Below are 21,338 nucleotides of genomic sequence, written 5' to 3' on the forward strand. Positions count from 1 at the left end.
AAAAAGTTGGCGTACCAGAATTGAATGAACAATAAAATTTTGAACTTCAAGAATACAGTAGCTGATGGCTCTAAATATCCATGAAGTTAACTCCTACCTGTTGCGGGGGCTGCTACCGCCATAACGATATGACCTGTGCCCTTACGTTGTCAGTCCAACTCAAATATACAAAATATATTAATAGCGATTAATACCAGATATTAGTAACTCTTCGACCTGGTACAAGTATCGAATCAGTGGTGGTAAAATGGGTCGCCGTTGCAGGACGCGTATTCACGTTTTAGGCCTACTTATGTTATATAAAGCGGCGAGGTTTCAAAAAGCTTTGCGGTAACAAAATGCGGATCTCGTTCACAAGGTGTCCGTATAATAATGAAATAACAATCAAACGGGGTCAGAGAATATATAAGAGTCACATTTCCACAAGTTGAAGAGTAACGTGACATGCAGTTTATATGACCCTCCATTCCATCATTCACCAAGAAAGGTTTATTGTTTTATGATGATAGGCTGGCACCTGATATTTACTGTTATATGCTCTTCATTGTATATGGTACAGTGAGTGAAAAGTATACAGGTTCTCTCTAATTCCTAACCCCCAAATTCTCTCTCTCTCTCTCTCTCCAATATTCTCTAACCCCCAAATTTTCTCTCTCTCTCTCTCTCTCCAATATTCTCTAACCCCAAAATTCTCTCTCTCTCTCTCTCTCTCTCTCTCTCTCTCTCTCTCTCTCTCTCTCTCTCTCTCTCTCTCCAATATTCTCTAACCCCCAAATTCTCTCTCTCTCTCTCCAATATTCTCTAACCCCCAAATTCCCTTCTCTCTCTCTCTCTCTCTCTCTCTCTCTCTCTCTCTCTCTCTCTCTCTGTCTCTCCAATAATTCCTAACCCCAAAATTCTCTCTCTCTCCAATATTTTCTAACCCAAAAATTCTCTCTCTCTCTCTCTCTCTCTCTCTCTCTCTCTCTCTCTCTCTCTCTCTCTCTCTCTCTCACACACACACACACACACATACACACACACACACACACACACACACACAGCACTAAGCACTCGTTTTTGCATTGTTATCAATTGTTTTCACAGTTGACACCACGACTCTACAATTTGATGCCAAGTAAGTCGAAACCGCATCAAAAGACATAATGGGCAATAAATCAGACATTAACGCCTGGAATCTCCACTGGTGTTGAAGGGCAACTTTTAATGGTAAGAATAGGCAGCGGTTTCAGGAAGTTTTATAGATTGTTATTATTATTATTCCTATGTCGTATTCACACTGGCCGAGGGTGGCCCGACTTGGATCGGTTAGGCGACGTTTACACATTATTAAAAGTACGTTATCAAGTTACTAGAAGACGTGAAATGTCATTTGGATCGAACAGAGTAAATAGAATCGACCTTGATGATCGCCATGCGAACCTGGCCTACATGTAGCAGTGTCACATTGTGTAAAAGAATCATCGTTGTTTACACCACACGTGCCGTTTTCACTGAAATGACACGAGTTCTGATTGTCACGTGTGAGGTACCATAATCTTGGATCTCAGAAAACATTTGCGCGTACTCTGCTGCAGCTTGGTTGAATGTCAATGGTATCTTTTAACCGAGAGAAGTCCATGTGCTGGGGCCGTGGACAGACATGTTGGTTAGATTCAGGGCGACGGTGAAGGATGTGGTGAATACAGAACACTTGATAAAGAACAATTTTTGAATATTCAGACAAGCAGAAAAAAAAGTCTCTCTCTCTCTCTCTCTCTCTGTGTGTGTCTGTGTGTGTGTGTGTGTGTGTGTGTGATAACCATTCATATATGTAAATGCACCCGACATATACTCAATTTATTGGCCAATTATGCATTTTAACAACTATCGAAACTATTAAAGCATATTCTTCTTGGCGCACTTACATGTAATATTAAATCACATTTTATTTAATGCCTGCGCAATTAAATTGAAAATCACTTTCATTTTCACGCACTTTCCTATTGTGTTAATTAACACATGTCACAAGGACTGCGTCCAAGTATTGTGACCCAGCACTCAAAAATGTCAAAACAGCGTCAAAAGGTCGATAATTAAGATGTCATCTGGCGAAGACATTAACAACAAGTGTGTCCGGACGGGACCTTTTGGCCCGGTACAGCACAAAGCTGTTTCAATAGCTTCAAGCTGTAGAGGTTTCATTTCGAGAGCAGCAATATTCAATGTCACACGTGTGGCTGATATGCGCATACTAAGGTTCATTTTACAGACAAATAAACAGAATATCAATAATCAGCTTGTTGAATCGGACGTTGACGGCTGTTTTAGCGAGTTTTGCATGGAAGTAGACACGTTTAACTAAAGGAATAAAAAGGATACTTCGCACATATGCCTCAGCTCATATATATATTGTGATACAGTAATAATAGAAAATAACTTTTCTTACATGTATTATAATTTGTTCGGTGGCGTACTCGGTGTACACTGCACAATAATAAAGTAAAACTTAGTTCAGGAAGTTCTCTTCAATATTGATTGACATCTATTCTTCAACTGCTGCGTTTATTTTGCTTTTGAAATAACAAAATCGTTAAGCAAATTTCAAAACTTTAAAAGCCTCATGTTATTATTATCATTTCTATGCAGTCTGCGAATGACCATTGTCTTTTTATCAACCAATATAACATTACATTTATAATGTTCGTTTCTGAACAAAAATCATAAATATTCCACAAGACAAAAGTGGACAAATGCCCCGCATACTGACGCAGAAGTATTGATTAAGCTAGCCTGGATGCCCTTTCCTATTGTTGTTGACCAGAAAGAACTAAAGAGCCATAAAAGTGGCTAAATTGTATATTTTGGAAACACTCCTTATTCAAGAAATTTGATATCATTAGATGGAATGAGATTCCAGATTTGGAAAATTTCTAATACTTGTTATGTGATTTTTGCTGTATGGAGCACTTGTCGAACAACAGTCAAAACTGAGTGAAAATCCACAGATGTAGTAGATCTGACAGGAAATCATCAACCGCTTCGGCACCTTTGAGATCACAAGTTTTATTTTCACTGAAAGTTCGTTACCATCTGCATACGCCTTAATCAAAATCACAACCGTAAATTCATAACACAGTGAAGTTAGAATAAAAAAAAAAAAATGAGTGATCTTTCCCATCCAATTTTCACAGCTTATAATTTGCCATTCCACAACCTAAAAACAAACCCTTCGAATTTATCATCAGGGTACTTTTCCTAAAATAAAACACCCAAGAAATGCTGTCTTTTACTAGTCTTTTACTAGAACCGGTAATGCAGTTGCATCGCTGGGCCTATATATATCCCCCATGTATTCTAATAAAATAGTATCAGAACCGGCTTTACGTCTATAAATTTTTATCGCACCTGCCTGCACATAAAGGATAGAATTGTTTACGTTAAGGCTGGGATACCATTCTTTCGATCTGAATACTTGAAATATTTCCGGGGAATTTTTAACAGTTACAGAATTTGTAAACGAGTCATGTATTCAAATTTAACGACCTGGATGTCAGCTATAAATCTAAAGTCATAACATCACATGGCATGCAAATAGACTTCCGAGCCCCCGTTTAACCGTACAGTTTAACTTGTGTTTTAACATTATTTGATGTTAAAACATTCGTGTACTGCGGCGTATATGTTCATTCTAACTGCCTTCCTACGAATCACACACCTGTATACACGATTTTGAATCTAGTTTTTATATTCTGGAATCAATTTTTTTTGTTGCTAAGATGAGTTTTCTCTGACACACTAGTATACATGGAAATGGATGAAGTGTCAGCTATGGAGGCTACATCATGTTTCAGATATTTGACATAATTTTGGCATTGATTTGCCGCTCAGCTGTCGCGGTTGCATGTTTTGTGAGAACATATTACCGTTTCAGAGTATAGGAAGGCCAACCTCTCTCTCTCTCTCTCTCTCTCTCTCTCTCTCTCTCTAGCTCTCTCTTTAGCCGTCTCTCCCCCCCCTCTCTCTCTCTCTCTCTCTCTCTCTCTCTCTCTCTCTCTCTCTCCTGACGACCTGTTTTTATTGAACAGACGTGCCATATAGGTCTGCACAGCCACTCTCTCCCTCCTACCTGTCTCAAAGGACACCCTCACTCTTCTCAGCGTAAACCCGAACTTTCTGGAAAGACTAAGCACGGTGAACAGCAGGAGCAGCAACCCGCCTGGCAGGAGGGCGAAGTTGCGCAAAGTTAAGCTCAAAAAGTACAGATGATATAGAATCCAGGCTACAGCGGGCGGGAGGTAGCACACAGCGGTGAATATAACAATAGAATCCTCATCCAAAGTGGCATAAAAGTTGTCCAAACTTTCTCTGAGTCCGTCGATTTGGAGTTTCAACCTCTTTAAAACCCCGGGGGTCATTTCATCCTCCGTCTCCTGGCGTGTCTCTCCGTAAAGTTTCAAACGATCCCAAATTTTGTCCCCCAATGCTTCCCATATCCACTTCATGGTGGCGCTTTCCAATGTGTTTAGCTTAACGTCGCTGTGTATAACTATACTGTACAACACAGGTCACTTGCCGAATCGTTTTAAGCACTGGAGGATCGACCTAGACTGCTTAATGTACTAGAGTGACAAGGAGGGGGAACGTGTACGAATTTCGGTAGCGGAACGATTTATTGTTATGGTTGGCATCTCTGATTCCAGATGGACGTATAGCAACAGCTTGTTACTGTGGCATATCGCGCGCATTTTTACGTCTTGTATGCCATTTCTCTGGCCTTACGAGTAAAGGGCACCCTTTTACATACATCAGTTTGACGCCTATGTTTAGCAGTTTTAGTAGGAGAATAATTTGATAGAATTTCTGATATGAGCTACGCCGACGATGAAATTTAACTGTCAGAACATCTTGTGGCACAAAATAATATACACGCAAAATACAAACATACACAAAGCCATATCAGAGTGACGAGAAAAAAAAAATGAAAAAAATGAAAATACACTTTGGTAAAAGAGTGGGGAGAACAAGGGCAGACGACGAAAGGTGAAAATAATGGATAGCGCTTGTCAAAAATAAATCTCAAAATCAGAGGTAAATCTGTAATAATGAGATCAGTATGTTCTAGAGGAAAGCAATTTTATTCAAACTCGACACATGCAGGCAGGGAGACCTAGAAATGAACATCCTTTTCAGTTCGCCATTTTAATAGATCGCTACAACTGACGGCGAGCATTTTCAAAATGCCACTTGCATCATGCTAGAGCTAACATGCCCTATATTATACGCAGGATTAGAGGACTCTGCACTGAATTCCTTGTAAACTAATTGTTGGCTAGACCATCAGGTGATCTCAGTTCTGTTCAAACGAATTCAATAGCCTGTATTTCTACAAGCCCGGTAGCATTCGCAGGTACAGAAAAATAAAACAAATGGCAGTGTGCCTAGGAGAGGAATCCTGATACCTATACCATAACGCAAAAAATGCCTACAACATATATTTATTCATCTTCCTCAGATGGAGGCACGTTGGCACGCGTCTGTATCGTTTCCTTCCCACTATCGGTTAAAACTAGTGATGATTTATTGTATCTTCGATTCTATGCAGGTAGATCAGCGATGCTAACGAGATCAGCATATTTATCTATGTTATTTTTCATTATTTCTTCAGCTGCATTCTCTATCACTTAGATTAAAACTCCCGTTACCAATTTACATTTATTGAGGGTAGATTGATAAAGTTGACATTAACCTTCTCCCAAGTTGACATCGTATGACGGTTGCTTTGTGTTTACTTCACGGCTCACTGCGTTCTAGAATGAGCAAATTAGCTAAATGAATGCAAATACGCATAATCTACGCGGGCTTCGAGAAGATTCAGTTGCCCGAAGATGCTATGCTACTGCAAATGACACGGTAAGCAACCACTCGATACATCCACGCAGTTTGAACTATTAAAATGATATTGCCAACCCTACGTCTGTAACGCGTTATTTTCTTTCATGGTGCATTTAAATGCTGACAAAAATACACTCTCTTTTTAACAAATAGTCGTACAAATAAACGTTGAATGATGATCCAGCGAAAGGCTTGGTGGCAGGTTGACAGGTGAGCCATTCATTAGTAGCTGTGTTGAAGCTAAGCGTTAATAATGAAGATGTATTGCGTGAAACTTGCCGGTCCATAGGGGATTGCACAAAGACAAAAACAGGGTTTGTAAGCTTAACCTTTGCATTACAAAGGAAAAGCACAATGGAATAAAGATGCTAGAAATTTCGATTGGTTGATTGGTTTCTAAACAAATGTAAAACGCGTAAACCACCTACTAATGGTGCACCTAACTCAAGATCCGTCATAGAGACCATTCCCACGGATATTTAGATCGATCTATCCCCCTGGGGAATCTCACTAGATTGGTGTCAGCTTAACCGGTTTAAATATCTGTCCCGCCTACTAAAAGCTGTAAGGGAGTAATTAACTTTTGTGCGCGCTCGGCTCCCGGAAGCTGACAGCAATTTAGCGTGAACCCCCAGGGAGTTAGGGTTATCCAGATGGATCGATCTAAATCTGTGGGAACCCAGTCATAAAGATGTCGAAACCCATGTGAAGAGATAACTCACTTATTTCGAATTCGAAATAACAAACGCCATTTAATCACTAAGACAGGAGGCCGTAAATTATATAAGCAACTAAAACGTACTGGTTCTATTTTTTTCTTCTGTATTTCTTGAGTAAACAAACATTATCAAACTACATGTAGAAATGACTTTTGGGAGGGCCGCACTATCCTCATTTATAATTGATTAATCAATCAATCAGTTAATTAGTTAATGGTATCGCCACTTATATCTTATCGGATCTGGGTTAGCCCATTTAAAATTAATCGTGAAATTTTTATCAAAATCTGTCGGTAACTTTTTGGGTTATGCCGTTTTACTTTAAACTAACGAAACTGACGAGCTGAAACGAGCTGAAAGGCTTGGACGTACGAGAAAACAGTTCTAACACCGAATGCCAAATTGACAAAAAAGTTGTAGCAGTGCCGTTGGAAAAAAATTCCTCGACACTACTAGTAATTTCTAAGCCTGGGCTTTAAAATAACACAAGTTTCCTATTAAGCATTTATGTAAAAAAGAACTTTCCTTCTGTCGACACAGAGATGCAAGCAATAACGATATACAATCAATTTCATTTATTTGTCATCCTTCAAAAACTTCAGAAAGTAACCGGCGAAGTATCTATCATCTGTGCGGCAATACACCTTATCTGTCAAATCCAAGCAATGCTTCATTTTTTAAACTCAAAATGCGCAAAACACCGCCGACGCGTGGTAAATGAATATGATATATTTTGTCTTTTAATCAGGCGTTAATGCCGAGATCAATGTCAAGTAGTGAGTAATGCGTTTCTCTCTCTCTCTCTCTCTCTCTCTCTCTCTCTCTGTGCAGCTACCGTACCTTTCTACATTTATTAGTCAGGTGTATTTTAAACGGTCATATCTCGGAATTTTTAAAAGTCTAGGCGCTCCACTTTTTGTTATATTGGTGGATGTCGGATACCGGTCGTTAAACCTCAGTGATTGATCGCAGTTACGATCAGTGACTTTAGCAAGGATGATTAGAGGATCGTTAAGCTGCTTGTCTTACGTAATTTCTCAGCGTTCAGACGGAACTCTAGAAGACGAGCTTTCTTGATTAATTTGAGTCTATAAGGAAGGCATTTCAGACTCAATGTTAAATGTCTACACGAAAAAGCATTTAAGCTCAAACCTGCGTTACTTTACAATAGATAAAATGAGGGTGTTCACTGGGAAATGTTATGATCTATATACTAAAAGATTTCTTTTGTCCCCCCCCCCCCCCCCACACAAAATTCCCGAAATAAGAATTTATTATTTCAATTAAGTACAATGATATTTTATGCTAAAAATTTGTATTTTGTCTACGTTTCCAGAGCATGAAAGAGAACTGAAAATTTACGTAAATCATCATATGAGACAATGAACTACGTCTCTCTCTCTCTCTCTCTCTCTCTCTCTCTCTCTCTCTCTCACACACACACACACACACACACACACACACACACACACACACACTTAGACAGACCTCGCCATTCTCATGGGGAAATGAGACCGGACAAAAATCCCTGAAAAACAGCATATACAAACTTGTATCAATATCCACAGCAAGGCCTCGTTTTCAGCGATTTTCTCTTGCAATAATATTGAGAAAAGTATCTGGCAACGGGATCACTTTGAGACGTATAGCATCTTAACTGGGTTTCAGCCAATATTTCAATGCACACTAAATATACACTAGACACTTTGAAAACGGTGATTTATGACAAACAATTACCACTCTAAAATTTCCTTTGTTTTCTTTAAAACTTCCGTTGCAAGACGAAATAGGTCTTAAGATAAAAGCTTTTACTTGTATTGTTTTGAACGTAAGCAAACAAAAAACAAAACATGAAGCTTTTGATCCTACTGACTATTCACCTACACGTTTCACCCCAAGGCCATGCCCCCTCCGCGGAAAAAAGAAAATCTTATTTTGATGGCCTGACAAGTTTATACTTTTACAGAGCTCATTACTGGACACTAGACCCAAAAAAAGCCCCCTCTTCCCTTTTTCTATGTTTTTTTCACATTGCTGCCCAGAGAAGCATTTACCTGCCTGAGATGTTTAATCTGCATGAGAACGGAGGAAAACACAATCACTGCATCGGGGCTCATTTTACATCAAAGTTTTCCGCACTTTACTGAACACATGCGGGTATCTACAATATCGACTACTGTCAAAGGAAGACAAGAAAAAAAGAAAGCTCGTCTGGGATCAATCCACCAATAATGGAAGACAATTAATCTATCGTCTACTTAATTAATATATAATTATAATTGATTGTCATTTATATCATTTTCATTGCTTAGCAATCTATTGTTACAAAAAGTATACCGCAGAATGTTGTTCTTCATAAGTGATATCGTTTTACTTATCATGTTTTTTTTTACGCGATGGAAATTGTCTTTGGAAGAAAGAAACAGTATTTACCCAAAATACAGGTGTGTCTTTTACGCGACAGAAAAGATAATAGAGATCACATGTAAAAACAAAATGGATGAAGGTTTGCCTGTTTGTGGCTCGCGGTAAAATGTTTGTGGTATTCAAAATAAACAGCCTGAATATCGTTACAGTCGTTAAAGGGAAAATCTCAAATGGTTTTTTTTCACAGGTTTCCTGCATCGATGTTAATGTGCTAATAATACTTCAGAGTCTTCTATTTTCTATTTTTATCTGTCATTTTGTATTGTTGATAATTGTTGAGGCCGATGGGCCGTTTGACCCAAAGCTTAAGAATAATGCAAAATGCTAAAGTAGCCGACAGTATGGCACCTAGGAAATAAGGAAAAACTTAAACCATTGTCCGCCATGATTTCCATTAGAGAAACATTTGAAAGGAGGATCATGACTAAAGAGAGGAGTACACAGATTATATTGTTCAACGCCGATATAGAGCACCTTCGCAATTTAAATTCACAAATGCACAATTCAGTGCAACATCTTATTTACAAATGACAAAATAGACAATTTAGAGAAGCCACAAACAATGCATCAAGCACACAACAATGAGAGCATTCCGAACAGCGGACTAACAAATCCGCGGATCAAATATGGCGACCCACTAAAAAGCTTGCCGCTCAATTCTCGATTAGACACTGAATAGATTCTCCGAGAGGATTAAGCAATAAGCGTTCAATGTGGGTCGATCATATTTGATCCGCGGATATGTTAGTCCGCTGTTCTGAATGCGCTAAATGGTTTATTTTTCACCTCAAAGCGCTGCGAGGCTACTGACACCGTCTGTGCGTCTCGAGAACTCCCAAAAACAATAGTCACTTCGTGATAACGTGATGAAACGTTTGAAGTCTCAGTCGCTCCCCAGTGTTGATCCTGGTTCAATTAGTTCTCTCCGGATAACTTTATTTAGGGACAACTCAAAGAAACCTAGCCGTGTCTCTCTGCCGGTTGAGAGGTCTGTTGCACGCTTCCCTGGCGGACATGCATTAGTTTTGGCAGAAATTAAAGGACATAAAGGTATCCTGTCCGTAATTTTTCCGCCAAATCAAATTTACCTCGAGAAAAAAAGCAATTTTCGCCTTCTCACTAATCATTGCTCTATCCGCCCCTGCACTTGGGATTGATGTTTTATATCATTCCTAATTAAATAATTGAAGTTCTCAACGTCTGGCCGTGTTTTACAACCGCCATGGTCATGTCTTCTTGTACATTTTATTTGGAAATATCGAGAGCAGGTACTTAAATTTAGCTTTTTTTATTTCGTTTAAAGGTCTGAATTGGGAAAGTTGGGTTACTGTACGGGATATGTAAATACGGTTAATATGACTTTGGGGCATTCATTTTCAAACGCATATTGCATATCCTTTAACTTATAACAATTTTGCTGACTGATCTGTATATACATATATATTTATTAATTAATCCATTATGTTTCAATTCAAATATAGAAGGAAATAAAGGTAGAAAATTTATGAAAGAAATGACAATGGCTTTACTGACGTAAATATCGCCACAAAGCATATACTGGTACAAGAGAGCACAGTATTACATAACAACAGAAAATATCGTCTACTCGTTCAGATAATTAATGATTTTAAAAATATGGGAAGACTTTTTAATGAAAAAATGTCAGATAAACAAAAAGAAGGTGAGAAATTACATTCACCTTCACTTACGATAATCAATATTGGTGTAAAAACAGTCGTTTTTGCCCAGTTCTCGTGAAATACGTAATTTCCCTAAGGGGCGCCTTGGTGAGCATCGCCTTCTGTTCGCTCGGCATTATCAGCACATATCTTAATACGGTGTCAATTATTCTAAAGTAAAATTAATGCCTTGGAGTTGGGAAATTCAGAAGGGAGTTTGTCTGTGATGTAAGCAATATATGTAAATGGCAGCAAATTGTTTCAGTGCCATTTCAACTTCAAAGGGCACCAAACGGAGATCTACTTTAACAATACATGTACCCGACCGCTGCTCGCATTGACATTTGGCGAAAAGTTGTCGCTTGTTAATATATAATAAGAACTGTTAAACTAGCCTGATGATCAAAACGACCCTCTCTTGTTAAAATTCACCTGATTTACGATATAAAGTCAGGGTTAATGGCACTGACAAAGGGTTAAGTGATACTTACGTCATTCCTGGCTGTATTACGTCATTGCCTTTCCTGGCTGTGTTACGTCATTGCCCATCCAGGCTGTATGACATCATTCATATTTTCAGGCTGTTTACGTTATATGACTTTTCATGTTTTATCGCACGAAATAATCTTCCTTGTCTCTAAAGAGGCTACTACACGTAGTCAAATTTTTAATAGTCAAAATTGCAGCGTTTTCAATTCTTCAAATTTGTATGATTTTCACTCATTTTACTATATTTTTATAGACCTTTTGTTGTTCAAGTTTTAGGGCCTTTAACGAGTAAAAATATAAAATAATCAAATTAAATCTATTTAGAGCAAACAATTAGTAAAGTGGATAACTATGTAAAAATGAAGTGAGATTAACGATCTAATACGATTTATTTTAAAATCACTCAACAAAAACTAGTGATAGTGCTTAACACTTTCACCTATGAAAAAATGAACAGTGCTTTTAACTACGCTACACCACACGCAGATGTCGACTCTACGCAGATGCGTTTCAGTTTTTTTCGTGCAGTGCATTTATTTGGCCAGTAGCCCATGTATAAACAGAATTAGTCGTGTTGCGTTCTTGTACATTTTAATTATCATCTACCAAAGCAACACGTTGTATATACCGGGTACCTAAACCTCTAATATCTGGGGCATCTAAAATAGTAAACAAAATTAGAGTACAGACCGATACAATTATTTTGTAACAGACAATTAGAGGACCCTGTGTTCGGAGTGTTCAGAGGCACATTTTCCACCAGCCACAGTCAGAAGATTGACCACATTTAGCCCGACATTATCTGTTAATATCTAGTGAAAAATCAATCTGTGGCCCTGGTAGTGAGTAGTATATACCCCTAAATAAGGTTCAAGACTGGTGTAATTATGCCTCGTGATTTATGTTATCTAAACCTAGCAATGAAATCTAAGATACGTGCACCTGCCCCGCCTACCAACAGTTTTGATTACGTGAATAAGTAATGCCAACCCTGAGGTTCGAAGTCTTAACCATGAGTCCCGGTCATCTACACCGGTATGAGTCCTCCAGTAATGTTCTGACTAATACATGTAGTATTTTTAAACTCAGGGTGTTTCTTCATAACGCAATACGTATATATTTACATGCATCACAGTCACAAAGCAATGTCTATAACACTTCAAAACAAGATTGTTAGTTATATGAAACCACTCCATGGCTTAAGCCTACTTGGACTATATATCACCGATATGCAAATAATTTAATAACCGTATGTAACAACCCGTCCCACGAAGACAGAGAAAAAGAGAACTCGATCACAAAATTCTCCCACAGAGCGACCTGAACGACGATCCGTATGGGCTGCCCTTCGCAATAATAATAATAATAATAATAATAATAATAATGATAATAATAATGATAATAATAATAAACAATGCAATCGTGTTGGCGGTTTAGCACTGTGTGATACATGAAAATATTACTAAGATCGTTCCGTTAGATCTACATGGGTCTAGTGTGAGTGTGCCCCTATACGCTTCACCTCATAGGCCCTTGTACACAGTTTTAGAGGCGAGGACCGATCATATCTTTACAATGGCATATTTCTGCGATATCTTAACGTCATATTTCAAGCACACACAAGGTTCTTTCACACAAAAATTGCATATAGGCACCCGTTCTTCCGATACATATCTATCATGTGCTCTTTTGCTATTTCTGTTCTTTGCCTTTAGGTTCTTATCGGCGCATATCTTTTTAATGTGAAAACAAGATTTATGTCCCTGTCGCAAGTTCCTTGATTGAAAAGAATTGCAGAAACAATGGAGAAGATGATTATCCAACATAAATCACTGCCTAGACATATACCGGGGTCTTTTTTTCATAACAATGCCTATTCGACTGATCATATTTGGGTGAAGGGTATTAACGTTTATAGAAGTGCTTAGATTTATAATCCGTTGTCAGATTAAAAGAGGTCGGTAAACACACAGATAAAATGTAAACATGACATGTATACACTGCGCTCTTTTTAGAGCGGCTTATGTAATGTTCACACACACACACACACACACTTGTACGCGAAGGTCATCCTAAACTAGTTGTGCATGAATATTTTCAACGTAAAAAACAATTGTTGACAAATAAACATCATACAGTTTCATTTATGCAAAATTCCGTCCTTTGGGAAAATAGTTTTAGCTTTTTTTGTTTAAATTTAGCTGACAGTTATTTTGCGAAATACAAGCTAATCATTGTGGTGTCTACATTCACCCCGTCTCTCTCTCTCTCTCTCTCTCTCTCTCTCTCTCTCTCTCTCTTACACACACACACACACGCACACATACACACACACACACACACACACAAACACAAGTAGCTCACCCCCACCCACATACGCATCAAACAAATACGTAGCTGATTCCTAGTAAATAGGATAGGATGCGCTGTTGGACTTAATTTGAAATTGGTTTAAAAAAAGCAATACACAATTGCAACCGTAAGCCTCATAAATAATTCTTGTCAACCAAATAGTCTCATCACATCTCATTGTGTTGGGTACTATCGTTGACCTTTTTCTGCAGAAAATAACATCATTTATAAGAATTCACAACACTGAAACAAATGCGCGTATCAAATTTCACGTAAAAAAGACAAGTCTTATAAACGCCATTTTTTCTCATCTTTTCTCGTTATAGAAAAGGTGCAGACAGATCACCTTATATTACTTTTAAGTACAAGTTTACCCGGGGGCGTTTTGCATAAATAGAGACTGTCTTGACGGGGGATGAAACATTGTCCCAGCGTATAGAATAAGATTAAAAACAATTTATAAGAAAATATAATTTCGGTGAATTTAAGAAAGCGTGACAGTGTTTATGATAGCAAGTAAGGCTGGTAATAAACTGAAAGCATTTACAAAACTAACGTCCACTTGAATTAACACGCGAGAGAGGCATCAGTATGTCGTCGTTGCCGCATGCACAATGCACAGACCGCAACAGTACAATGCACGTCCATCATAAAAGAAAAAATCTCTCTTCAGCCTTGACGGACAGCAGATATTTCCATAAAGTATTTAAGTAGTACTCGCTTTTGTTAACTAAATGCCATAACATGCAGAACACAACTATATCACTTTGCAGTATCCCGTTCATAGCAACGTACTGTGTTTACAGATACGCTGTCTAGGTGCTTTGCCATCGTATGGAATCCTATTGTTGGTGAATAACCCCATAACTTTTAGGTATTTCAGGTTAAGCAAAACAGTTATTAATCGAGTCTTGTTACGTTCACAACTATTTTTCAGTATATACCAGGGCCCATCTAGCTAAAATGCGCCGGAGGTCGGTAAGACTAAATAAGTTCTTCAGGCCACAAAAACCATGCAAACTCAAACTCAGATTGTAGCTGTCATTCCAACGTGCACAGTAACGTTTTGTCTTCATTTTTTAGACACATCTTTAAAAGACGCAAGTTGTTGCACGTGACGCCGTGTATCGCAAAGAAAATTGGTTAAAAGATTAGTGTATCTTATACACCGCAAACACTCCACTCCCTAGTACCCTCCATGTTTTTCGAAGTAACTGTTGTAACGAGATAATTACTGTCAAAACAAACACGAGCGAAACGTGCACTGTTTTTTAAGTTGCCAAACAGGACATGCACCCTGAGAATGGGAACACAGGTGAGTGACTTAATCCCGCGTACAAAATGTACCTGGATGGCGATAGTTTGACACCGCAGTAACAAATTCTTAACGTTTATCAAGACAACAAAGCACCTTTTTATATGACAACTGGCTTGTGTCGTAACGGTACGTATCTTGATTTAAAGGGTGCTTGATGACTATTTCTTTCAGACGTGAACAATTACTACAAATACGAATACGTGTAGTTTCAGTGGCGTCATACTGTTGCTAAGTGAAATGTAAATGACCACATCCACTGATGGGACCTCACATTTAAACTATGCATAAAACCACGTACCTGAAAAAATGAATTCCACGTCCTCAATTCTCCATCGTCTCACGTATCTAAGGGCCTCCAAGGTGGCATACAGGAGCACCAGCGCCACAAGGTACACCACGCGAGGATCCCAGGCCCAGTACTTCTGGAAAATGTACCCTAGAGGCGAGTAGGTAAGGATGATCAAAAACGCCACCACGTCTTCGGGGATAGTGTGGGCAATGCTGGGAGGTCTCTCTACCACGTCGCGGGAGGGTGACTCCGGTGTCGCCGCCGCTTGCACTGTCATTTCCCCCGGGTGTGATCCTTGGTCCTGACCCGTCGTCATGAGATCAAGTTAGGATGCCTTAGACATGTAAAATCCTAAGTTTCGCCGTTGTTGCCCGTGTTTGGACTTAAGTTAAGATGTGAGGCTTTAAAAGTAAGCCGTTGGCATCATCAAGGTGAAGAAGACGGAAGATGGAATCGAAATCCAAAACAGGATTTGAACAGTCCGTAAATTCCACCGTGAATTCCTCCCCCGCTTTCACTTTGCTTGTGGTTTCGTCCGATTTCTTGGCGTTCGGCGTATTGTTATGCCCCAACCTCGCTGTCGAGTTGCTATCTATATCCGCGTGCGTCGTGATCTCACACTCATTAAGGGGTTGACGATTGTGTCATGTACAACGACATTGAAATATTAGCGGCCTCATTTGCTAGAGCCTAAAGGCAGGGAAACTGGGTACTTATTCATAAAGGCCTACTATAGCTACCTTGTACAGCACGGGGCTCGGAGACAATGCCTGCTTAAAATCCACGCTGTCTCGTGTTATAACACGCATAGGCGACCTTTTCCAGCTGGAAATCCGTGTTGTTATTGTTCTTGATGAACTTATCGTCAGTCATTAGCGTTCCCTTTTGTTTCAATCTCCGCGAATCGACCCTGCGTAAGCTTGCAGACGTCGGGTGAGACACAAGAGGTTGCTTTGACGGCGAAAAAAGAGAGGAAGCCCACTTCAAGTCAAGTTAATCAGCAGGCCGGTCAGTCCTATGGATAAAGCATACTAAGCACAACCACCCACTGTTTCTGAAATTCAAAATGAACACGATGTCATTTAAATAATACTAAACAGGTCGTTGTAATAGGCCTCAGTCGTCATGAGCACTGACAAGCTCCGCAGCCAGCCGGTGCGGGGTTTCCCAGTTCAGTTTTGACGCGGCTTCTCTCTTCCATGACACACCACCGAAAATTGCTTTGTTTATCACTATTTTTATAAATCTTTGATACTATTTATAGACTTACTCGTAGCTTAAACCGTGTAAACGGTCATCTTTCAACCAAATCTGATAACGCTAGCCGGAGGACATCGGGCAATCTAAATAAACTGACCTGGACCAACAGACGACAGTCACTGGGCAATGTGGCCCGTGCACAACATGCTTGTCTGTTTTCTGTATCAAACATTAATGTGTACCGGCGGATTACTCATCTCTCTTCGGACACTGCTACCTGTTGAATCTATATTTATCAACATGTAACTTAACCAGTTAATGACTAATAAGGCCTCATTCTCTATATCAGCATGTATCTAGTTCAAGGGGTGGGGGAAGCGGATGTCTACAGGAAATGAAACAAAATTAAATTAGACATTTGTCGGTGATTTTTATTTCTTGAGAATTGGCTTTATGAAATGGATATCTTTATTCGACTAAACTCCGTGTTTTTCTGTCATTTGCAATATATTGCGAGAGAGAGAGAGAGAGAGAGTAAGAGAGAGAGAGAGAGAGAGATGTATAGCAAGGAGGGTAAAGGAAAGAGTGATGACAGTGATGGACAGAAAGAGACCATTCCTAGACCCTATCGTACTAACTTTGGATCGAACTATCTCCGAGGGGATCCTCGCTTAATAGCAATTAACTTAAGCGGCTAAGATGTCTGTCACGCGTACTGAAGCTGATAGGGGTAAATTAACTATCGTTTAGCAGCTTTAGTAGGCGTCCCAGACAGCTAAGCTACTTAAGCTGAAAGCAATTTAGTGAGAAACCACGTGGAGATGGAACAATCATGTAAGATCGATCTAGGAATGGGGGCCTAGTCAAAGAGTGATGTAGGGATAGGAAAATGTGGGGATGTATGTACGAGTAATAGTACTGTATGTGTTTACTAGCTTAAGTTACTATGTAAAATTAAGATATAACTGTAGATAATTTAACACTTTATCGGACTTTGATGGGTCCTAGTTTTATCCCAAGGGCAGATTGCGGTGTAGACTATGCTTTTGTACATATCAATATCGTTTAAAGTCCTCAACACCCAACACTAGTATTTTTCCAGTAAGAAAAAGACGACCTATTTAACCCCATCTCATGCTTGCTGAATACCCCAGGAATGACTTGACGTAATACATTGTGTACCGTATTGAGCTTGTCCCATTAAAAGAGCTTTCAATGTTCTCACAATACGAAGGACTATGTAACCAACTACTCTAAGACTCGCCTAAGTACTTCAAGCCAAACTTCTTTCGTCCTTTTGCACACCAAAACAAGCTTACTTTAGCGATACATTCTGTATCGGTACATTTTTTGCAGAGATGTAGAATGGGCCTTAGATTCATTGTGTCCATTCATTAGTGTCAAGCACAGTAACTTATAATGTCTGTCATTCTAACAAAAGAACAGTCATTAAAGCATAACATAACAAATATAGAGTGTGATCTGAATGCATACACTTACCGTACAAGTGAGTTATCGAAGCAGCGTATAGGCCTATCTACTGCGTTGTTATCCAGGACCGTCCGACTTAATCCCTTTCCGGTCGACGAAGAGTAATTTCAATAAAAATTTGACATGCTGATAATCCTTATCTGACGGTATAGGTATGTAATTCACTGATACACTTCATAATGCGGCGAGGCGACCCTGCCAAGCGTACTGTCAATATTTGTATGTCTCTTCATAGGTCGGGGCAATGTTGGTGACGGAATCTTTAACACAGATTGGATGGCTCGATAATCGACTGGATAAGTAGACTGAGGCCCGTTAGATCGCGTTACGCCCATTACTAACCGTGCTAACCGCGGAAATGCACTTGTTTTTTTTATCAGTGAACGGGATCCTGTTAGGACAAAGATTTTAAAGATTTCAGACCTATGTTTTGAAAGAATTCATTTTCCTTATTTTAGCTTTCTGGCATTATTGAAATATGTGAATCTTAAGCGGAAAATGGATGAAAACAAGTGTTTTGACACTTTTCTTTTGATTTGGTCATTTAAATAATCAAGAAAAATCAATCAGTTTTAAAAGATAAGGTAGTGCTATAATGAATCGACGAAGAAAAACACATTTCGAGTTTCAATGATTGTTTTACAGTGTAAGTTCATATCATGCTGTAATTAAACCTCCGCCTTGGGGAATGTTTGAGTTAGTTTAACTTTGATATATATCCTATTAAAGTTTCTTGTAATGTCTATGTTCAGACAGAGTGACCTATAATTTCAACCACAGGAACAATAACAACGACAAAAAAGCAGTTCGCGTGACGATCAGGACAAATTGCTTCTTCAAACGAACAAAAACGATGTGTCATAAAGACGGCACTGAAGTAGAAATGAACTATACACAAATACAGTTTTGATACTGAAAGACCATACCGCCGAAATATAGAACCGTCCAGTACTGCACATGTAACAACTTTTATCCTTTGGACCCTGAAAGCGTTTAAATATTAAAGAATGTAAACCAACAGTTAGCACCTGTAAGTAGCATCTAAAGAAATAAGCATGCATTCGGCTGTTTCTTTTGCGTAATGATTTCATTCCTCTACCATATTTGTCTGTAAGGCCTTATCCTGCAATTCTAAAAAGCAGGGCAAAAACTCAAGTTTATTCTATGCATCTGCAAAGTACGAAAATGGAAATTTATTGTACATTTAAGTGGAATAAGAAAATTTTTGAAACATAACTGAGTATTAGCCGTCGAATTCCCAAGTGATACCATAACTTGCATTTTAAAATAATATGTATTATTAACCCTAGGAGCTTAAATTTCTTCACAAGATATGAGGTGAAACTGAAGTTACCAGCGTTTCAAAGTAGAACACTATTTTTTCTGCAACGTGACTGTGATAGAAAGCTACACATGTATCTATCAACTATATGTGCATTAACATTTGACTACAACATGGGAAGCTAATCATGAAAACAAATTTGGTCTCACTCTAAAATGAGCAGACGTCTTATGACCGCCTCCCGACCTGTTCCAATCTCAAAGATAATCACCATTATCTCATGCATCTAAATGCTAACTTTCTATTATCGCGCGGGAAATGTCATCAGACTGAGATAAGTTGCTAGTAATGGCGTTGACGACTATACTGGGTCATTCCTTTGAAGACGACAACACCTGTAAGGGTGTTGATAACAAATACACAGATGTACAGTATATAAAAATTAAAGAAAAGGACAAGGGAAGATGAAAGGTTCGTGTTTTGTCCGCGCACTGGGTCAGTGAGTGCATTCACTGAAGAAGCAGAGCCCTGTAAATAAATATGCCATTATCTGCATTCCTTTTTTTTTAAACCTTTTTCTTTATGTAATTTGATATATGGTGCTTTCAGTTAAGATCTATAATCTTGTATTGAGGTTTGCACTGGTTTAAATGTCTAGTTTCGAATAAGGTACAGGGCACGTTAAGAACCTTGAGCCTGCAGCAGCTAGATTGCTAAAATTAAAGATATTTCTTTTCATCATTATATTGATAATATACAATGCTGCAGAATAGCAGGTGGATTAAAATTTGGTTCATTTTTCTCATTTCTATCTCTGGGTCATTTCTGGTACTGTATTATAGATGGGTACTTCAGGGAAAATCATTTGAATATAAAAGATTACGTCGCTTTCATTTGATATTGTTTGTAACTATGATTGTTTGCAAAAAGAAATGGAGAAACGCTCATTAATTATGTATAAATCTTGATAATTTAGGGGTGATTTATTATTTTGATAATCTATCCACTGACGAACCTAGGATATCGAAATTTAATCCCCTCTAAATAAATATAATAAATAAATAAATGAATAAAATGTGATTGAAGTGTATGAATCACGTACTAACTTCGTTCGGAAAAGTGACAGTACATGTACATAATAACTGAGGATATGGCGATATGATTCTCGATAAATTTTGCATACTGCATTGTGCCGTTATCCTCTCTCTCTCTCTCTCTCTCTCTCTCTCTCTCTCTCTCTCTCTGTGTGTGTGTGTGTGTGTGTGTGTGTGTGTGTGCGTGTGTGTGTGCGATTGTTCACGCTGACCAAGAATGAATACATTTTTTCATTTAGTCCTACTAATCGATACTCCCGATAACTGCGTTTATGTTTTGGTTTTCGACGAGTCATTCATCTTTTCGAGAAAGCCAAAACGGCGTCATTACTTTCATCCCGTTTAGCTAAAAATCCAGGGCGGCATAAAAAAGTCTATCGAATACGCTCTGCTGATCAAAGAAAGTAATTATGAAGAAGGTGTGATATCGTTTCGAGCTGGCTATGAAAAATTTCATTTTCTCAGCACGTCACACAGATCGAAGCCTGTTGTAACTGGTGACACCAGGACGTGTGGGTGTTCCAAATGGCGTGAAATACCAGGAATCGATTAATTGCATTTTTCATTGTCACTTCATATGTAGGCCTAATTGCGGCCAGTAAAATGGACTTAAAACACCTTTACTGGTTAGGCAATTGGATGTGTATACATTCACTGAGTTATAGCAAATAGTGTGGGTTAGCGGCTCTAAATTTCTTCATTCAAGTTCCTTCAATCTACTAGCGCATGTAGGAGGTGTGTGGTTTAATTAACTTAACATCCCCGGCACAGAAGTTAATTTGAAGACTATGTTTAAGCGTTATATTGAGGACAATTACAATTGGGCTGTGTGGCATAGAGAAAACGCTCTATCGGTAATTTTTATTTCTTATGGAACTAATAGCCTTTAATTTGAAAGGAGAGAACTTCCTGACCATGATGGCGGTGCCTTTGAGTGTGCACACATCTCTGCCTACAGGCTCGACTGACGAGGATGAGCCTCGAGCTTCCTCGTTAATTCCCTGCCAACTTCTTTATTTCTTTGATTTCTCACGTGTCCCAGAAGACTGATAACTCGTTTGCAAACCTTGTTTGACTGGTACTTGGACATAATAACGTTATAATAACGTCATCTTACCCGCGAC

At 38.8% G+C, this 21,338-nt stretch overlaps 1 protein-coding gene across 6 annotated transcripts in view; it reads right to left on the bottom strand.

Moving 5' to 3' along the window:
* Positions 1–18,028, bottom strand: part of LOC106171836 (1-phosphatidylinositol 4,5-bisphosphate phosphodiesterase delta-1) — a 34,664-nt gene extending 16,636 nt beyond the window's left edge. The window contains exons 1-2 of one of the 6 annotated variants that reach the window (XM_013552315.2): positions 17,848–18,028; positions 15,157–16,201 (exon numbers count right to left, since the gene is read on the bottom strand). In XM_013552315.2, coding sequence (XP_013407769.1) covers positions 15,157–15,463 — 307 coding nt within the window. In that variant the 5' untranslated portion in view covers positions 15,464–16,201; positions 17,848–18,028. Of the gene's footprint in view, positions 1–4,108; positions 4,558–15,156; positions 16,202–16,417; positions 16,641–17,847 lie in introns of those variants that run through there. The other 5 variants (XM_013552317.2, XM_013552318.2, XM_087014866.1 and 2 more) reach the window with 5 other exon arrangements.
* Between the last annotated feature and the right edge of the window lie 3,310 nt (positions 18,029–21,338).

This window comes from Lingula anatina, chromosome 6, assembly GCF_051362555.1.
Source record: "Lingula anatina isolate TDL-2025a chromosome 6, LinAna3.0, whole genome shotgun sequence".
In the NCBI taxonomy this organism is placed as follows: Eukaryota; Metazoa; Brachiopoda; class Lingulata; order Lingulida; family Lingulidae; genus Lingula; species Lingula anatina.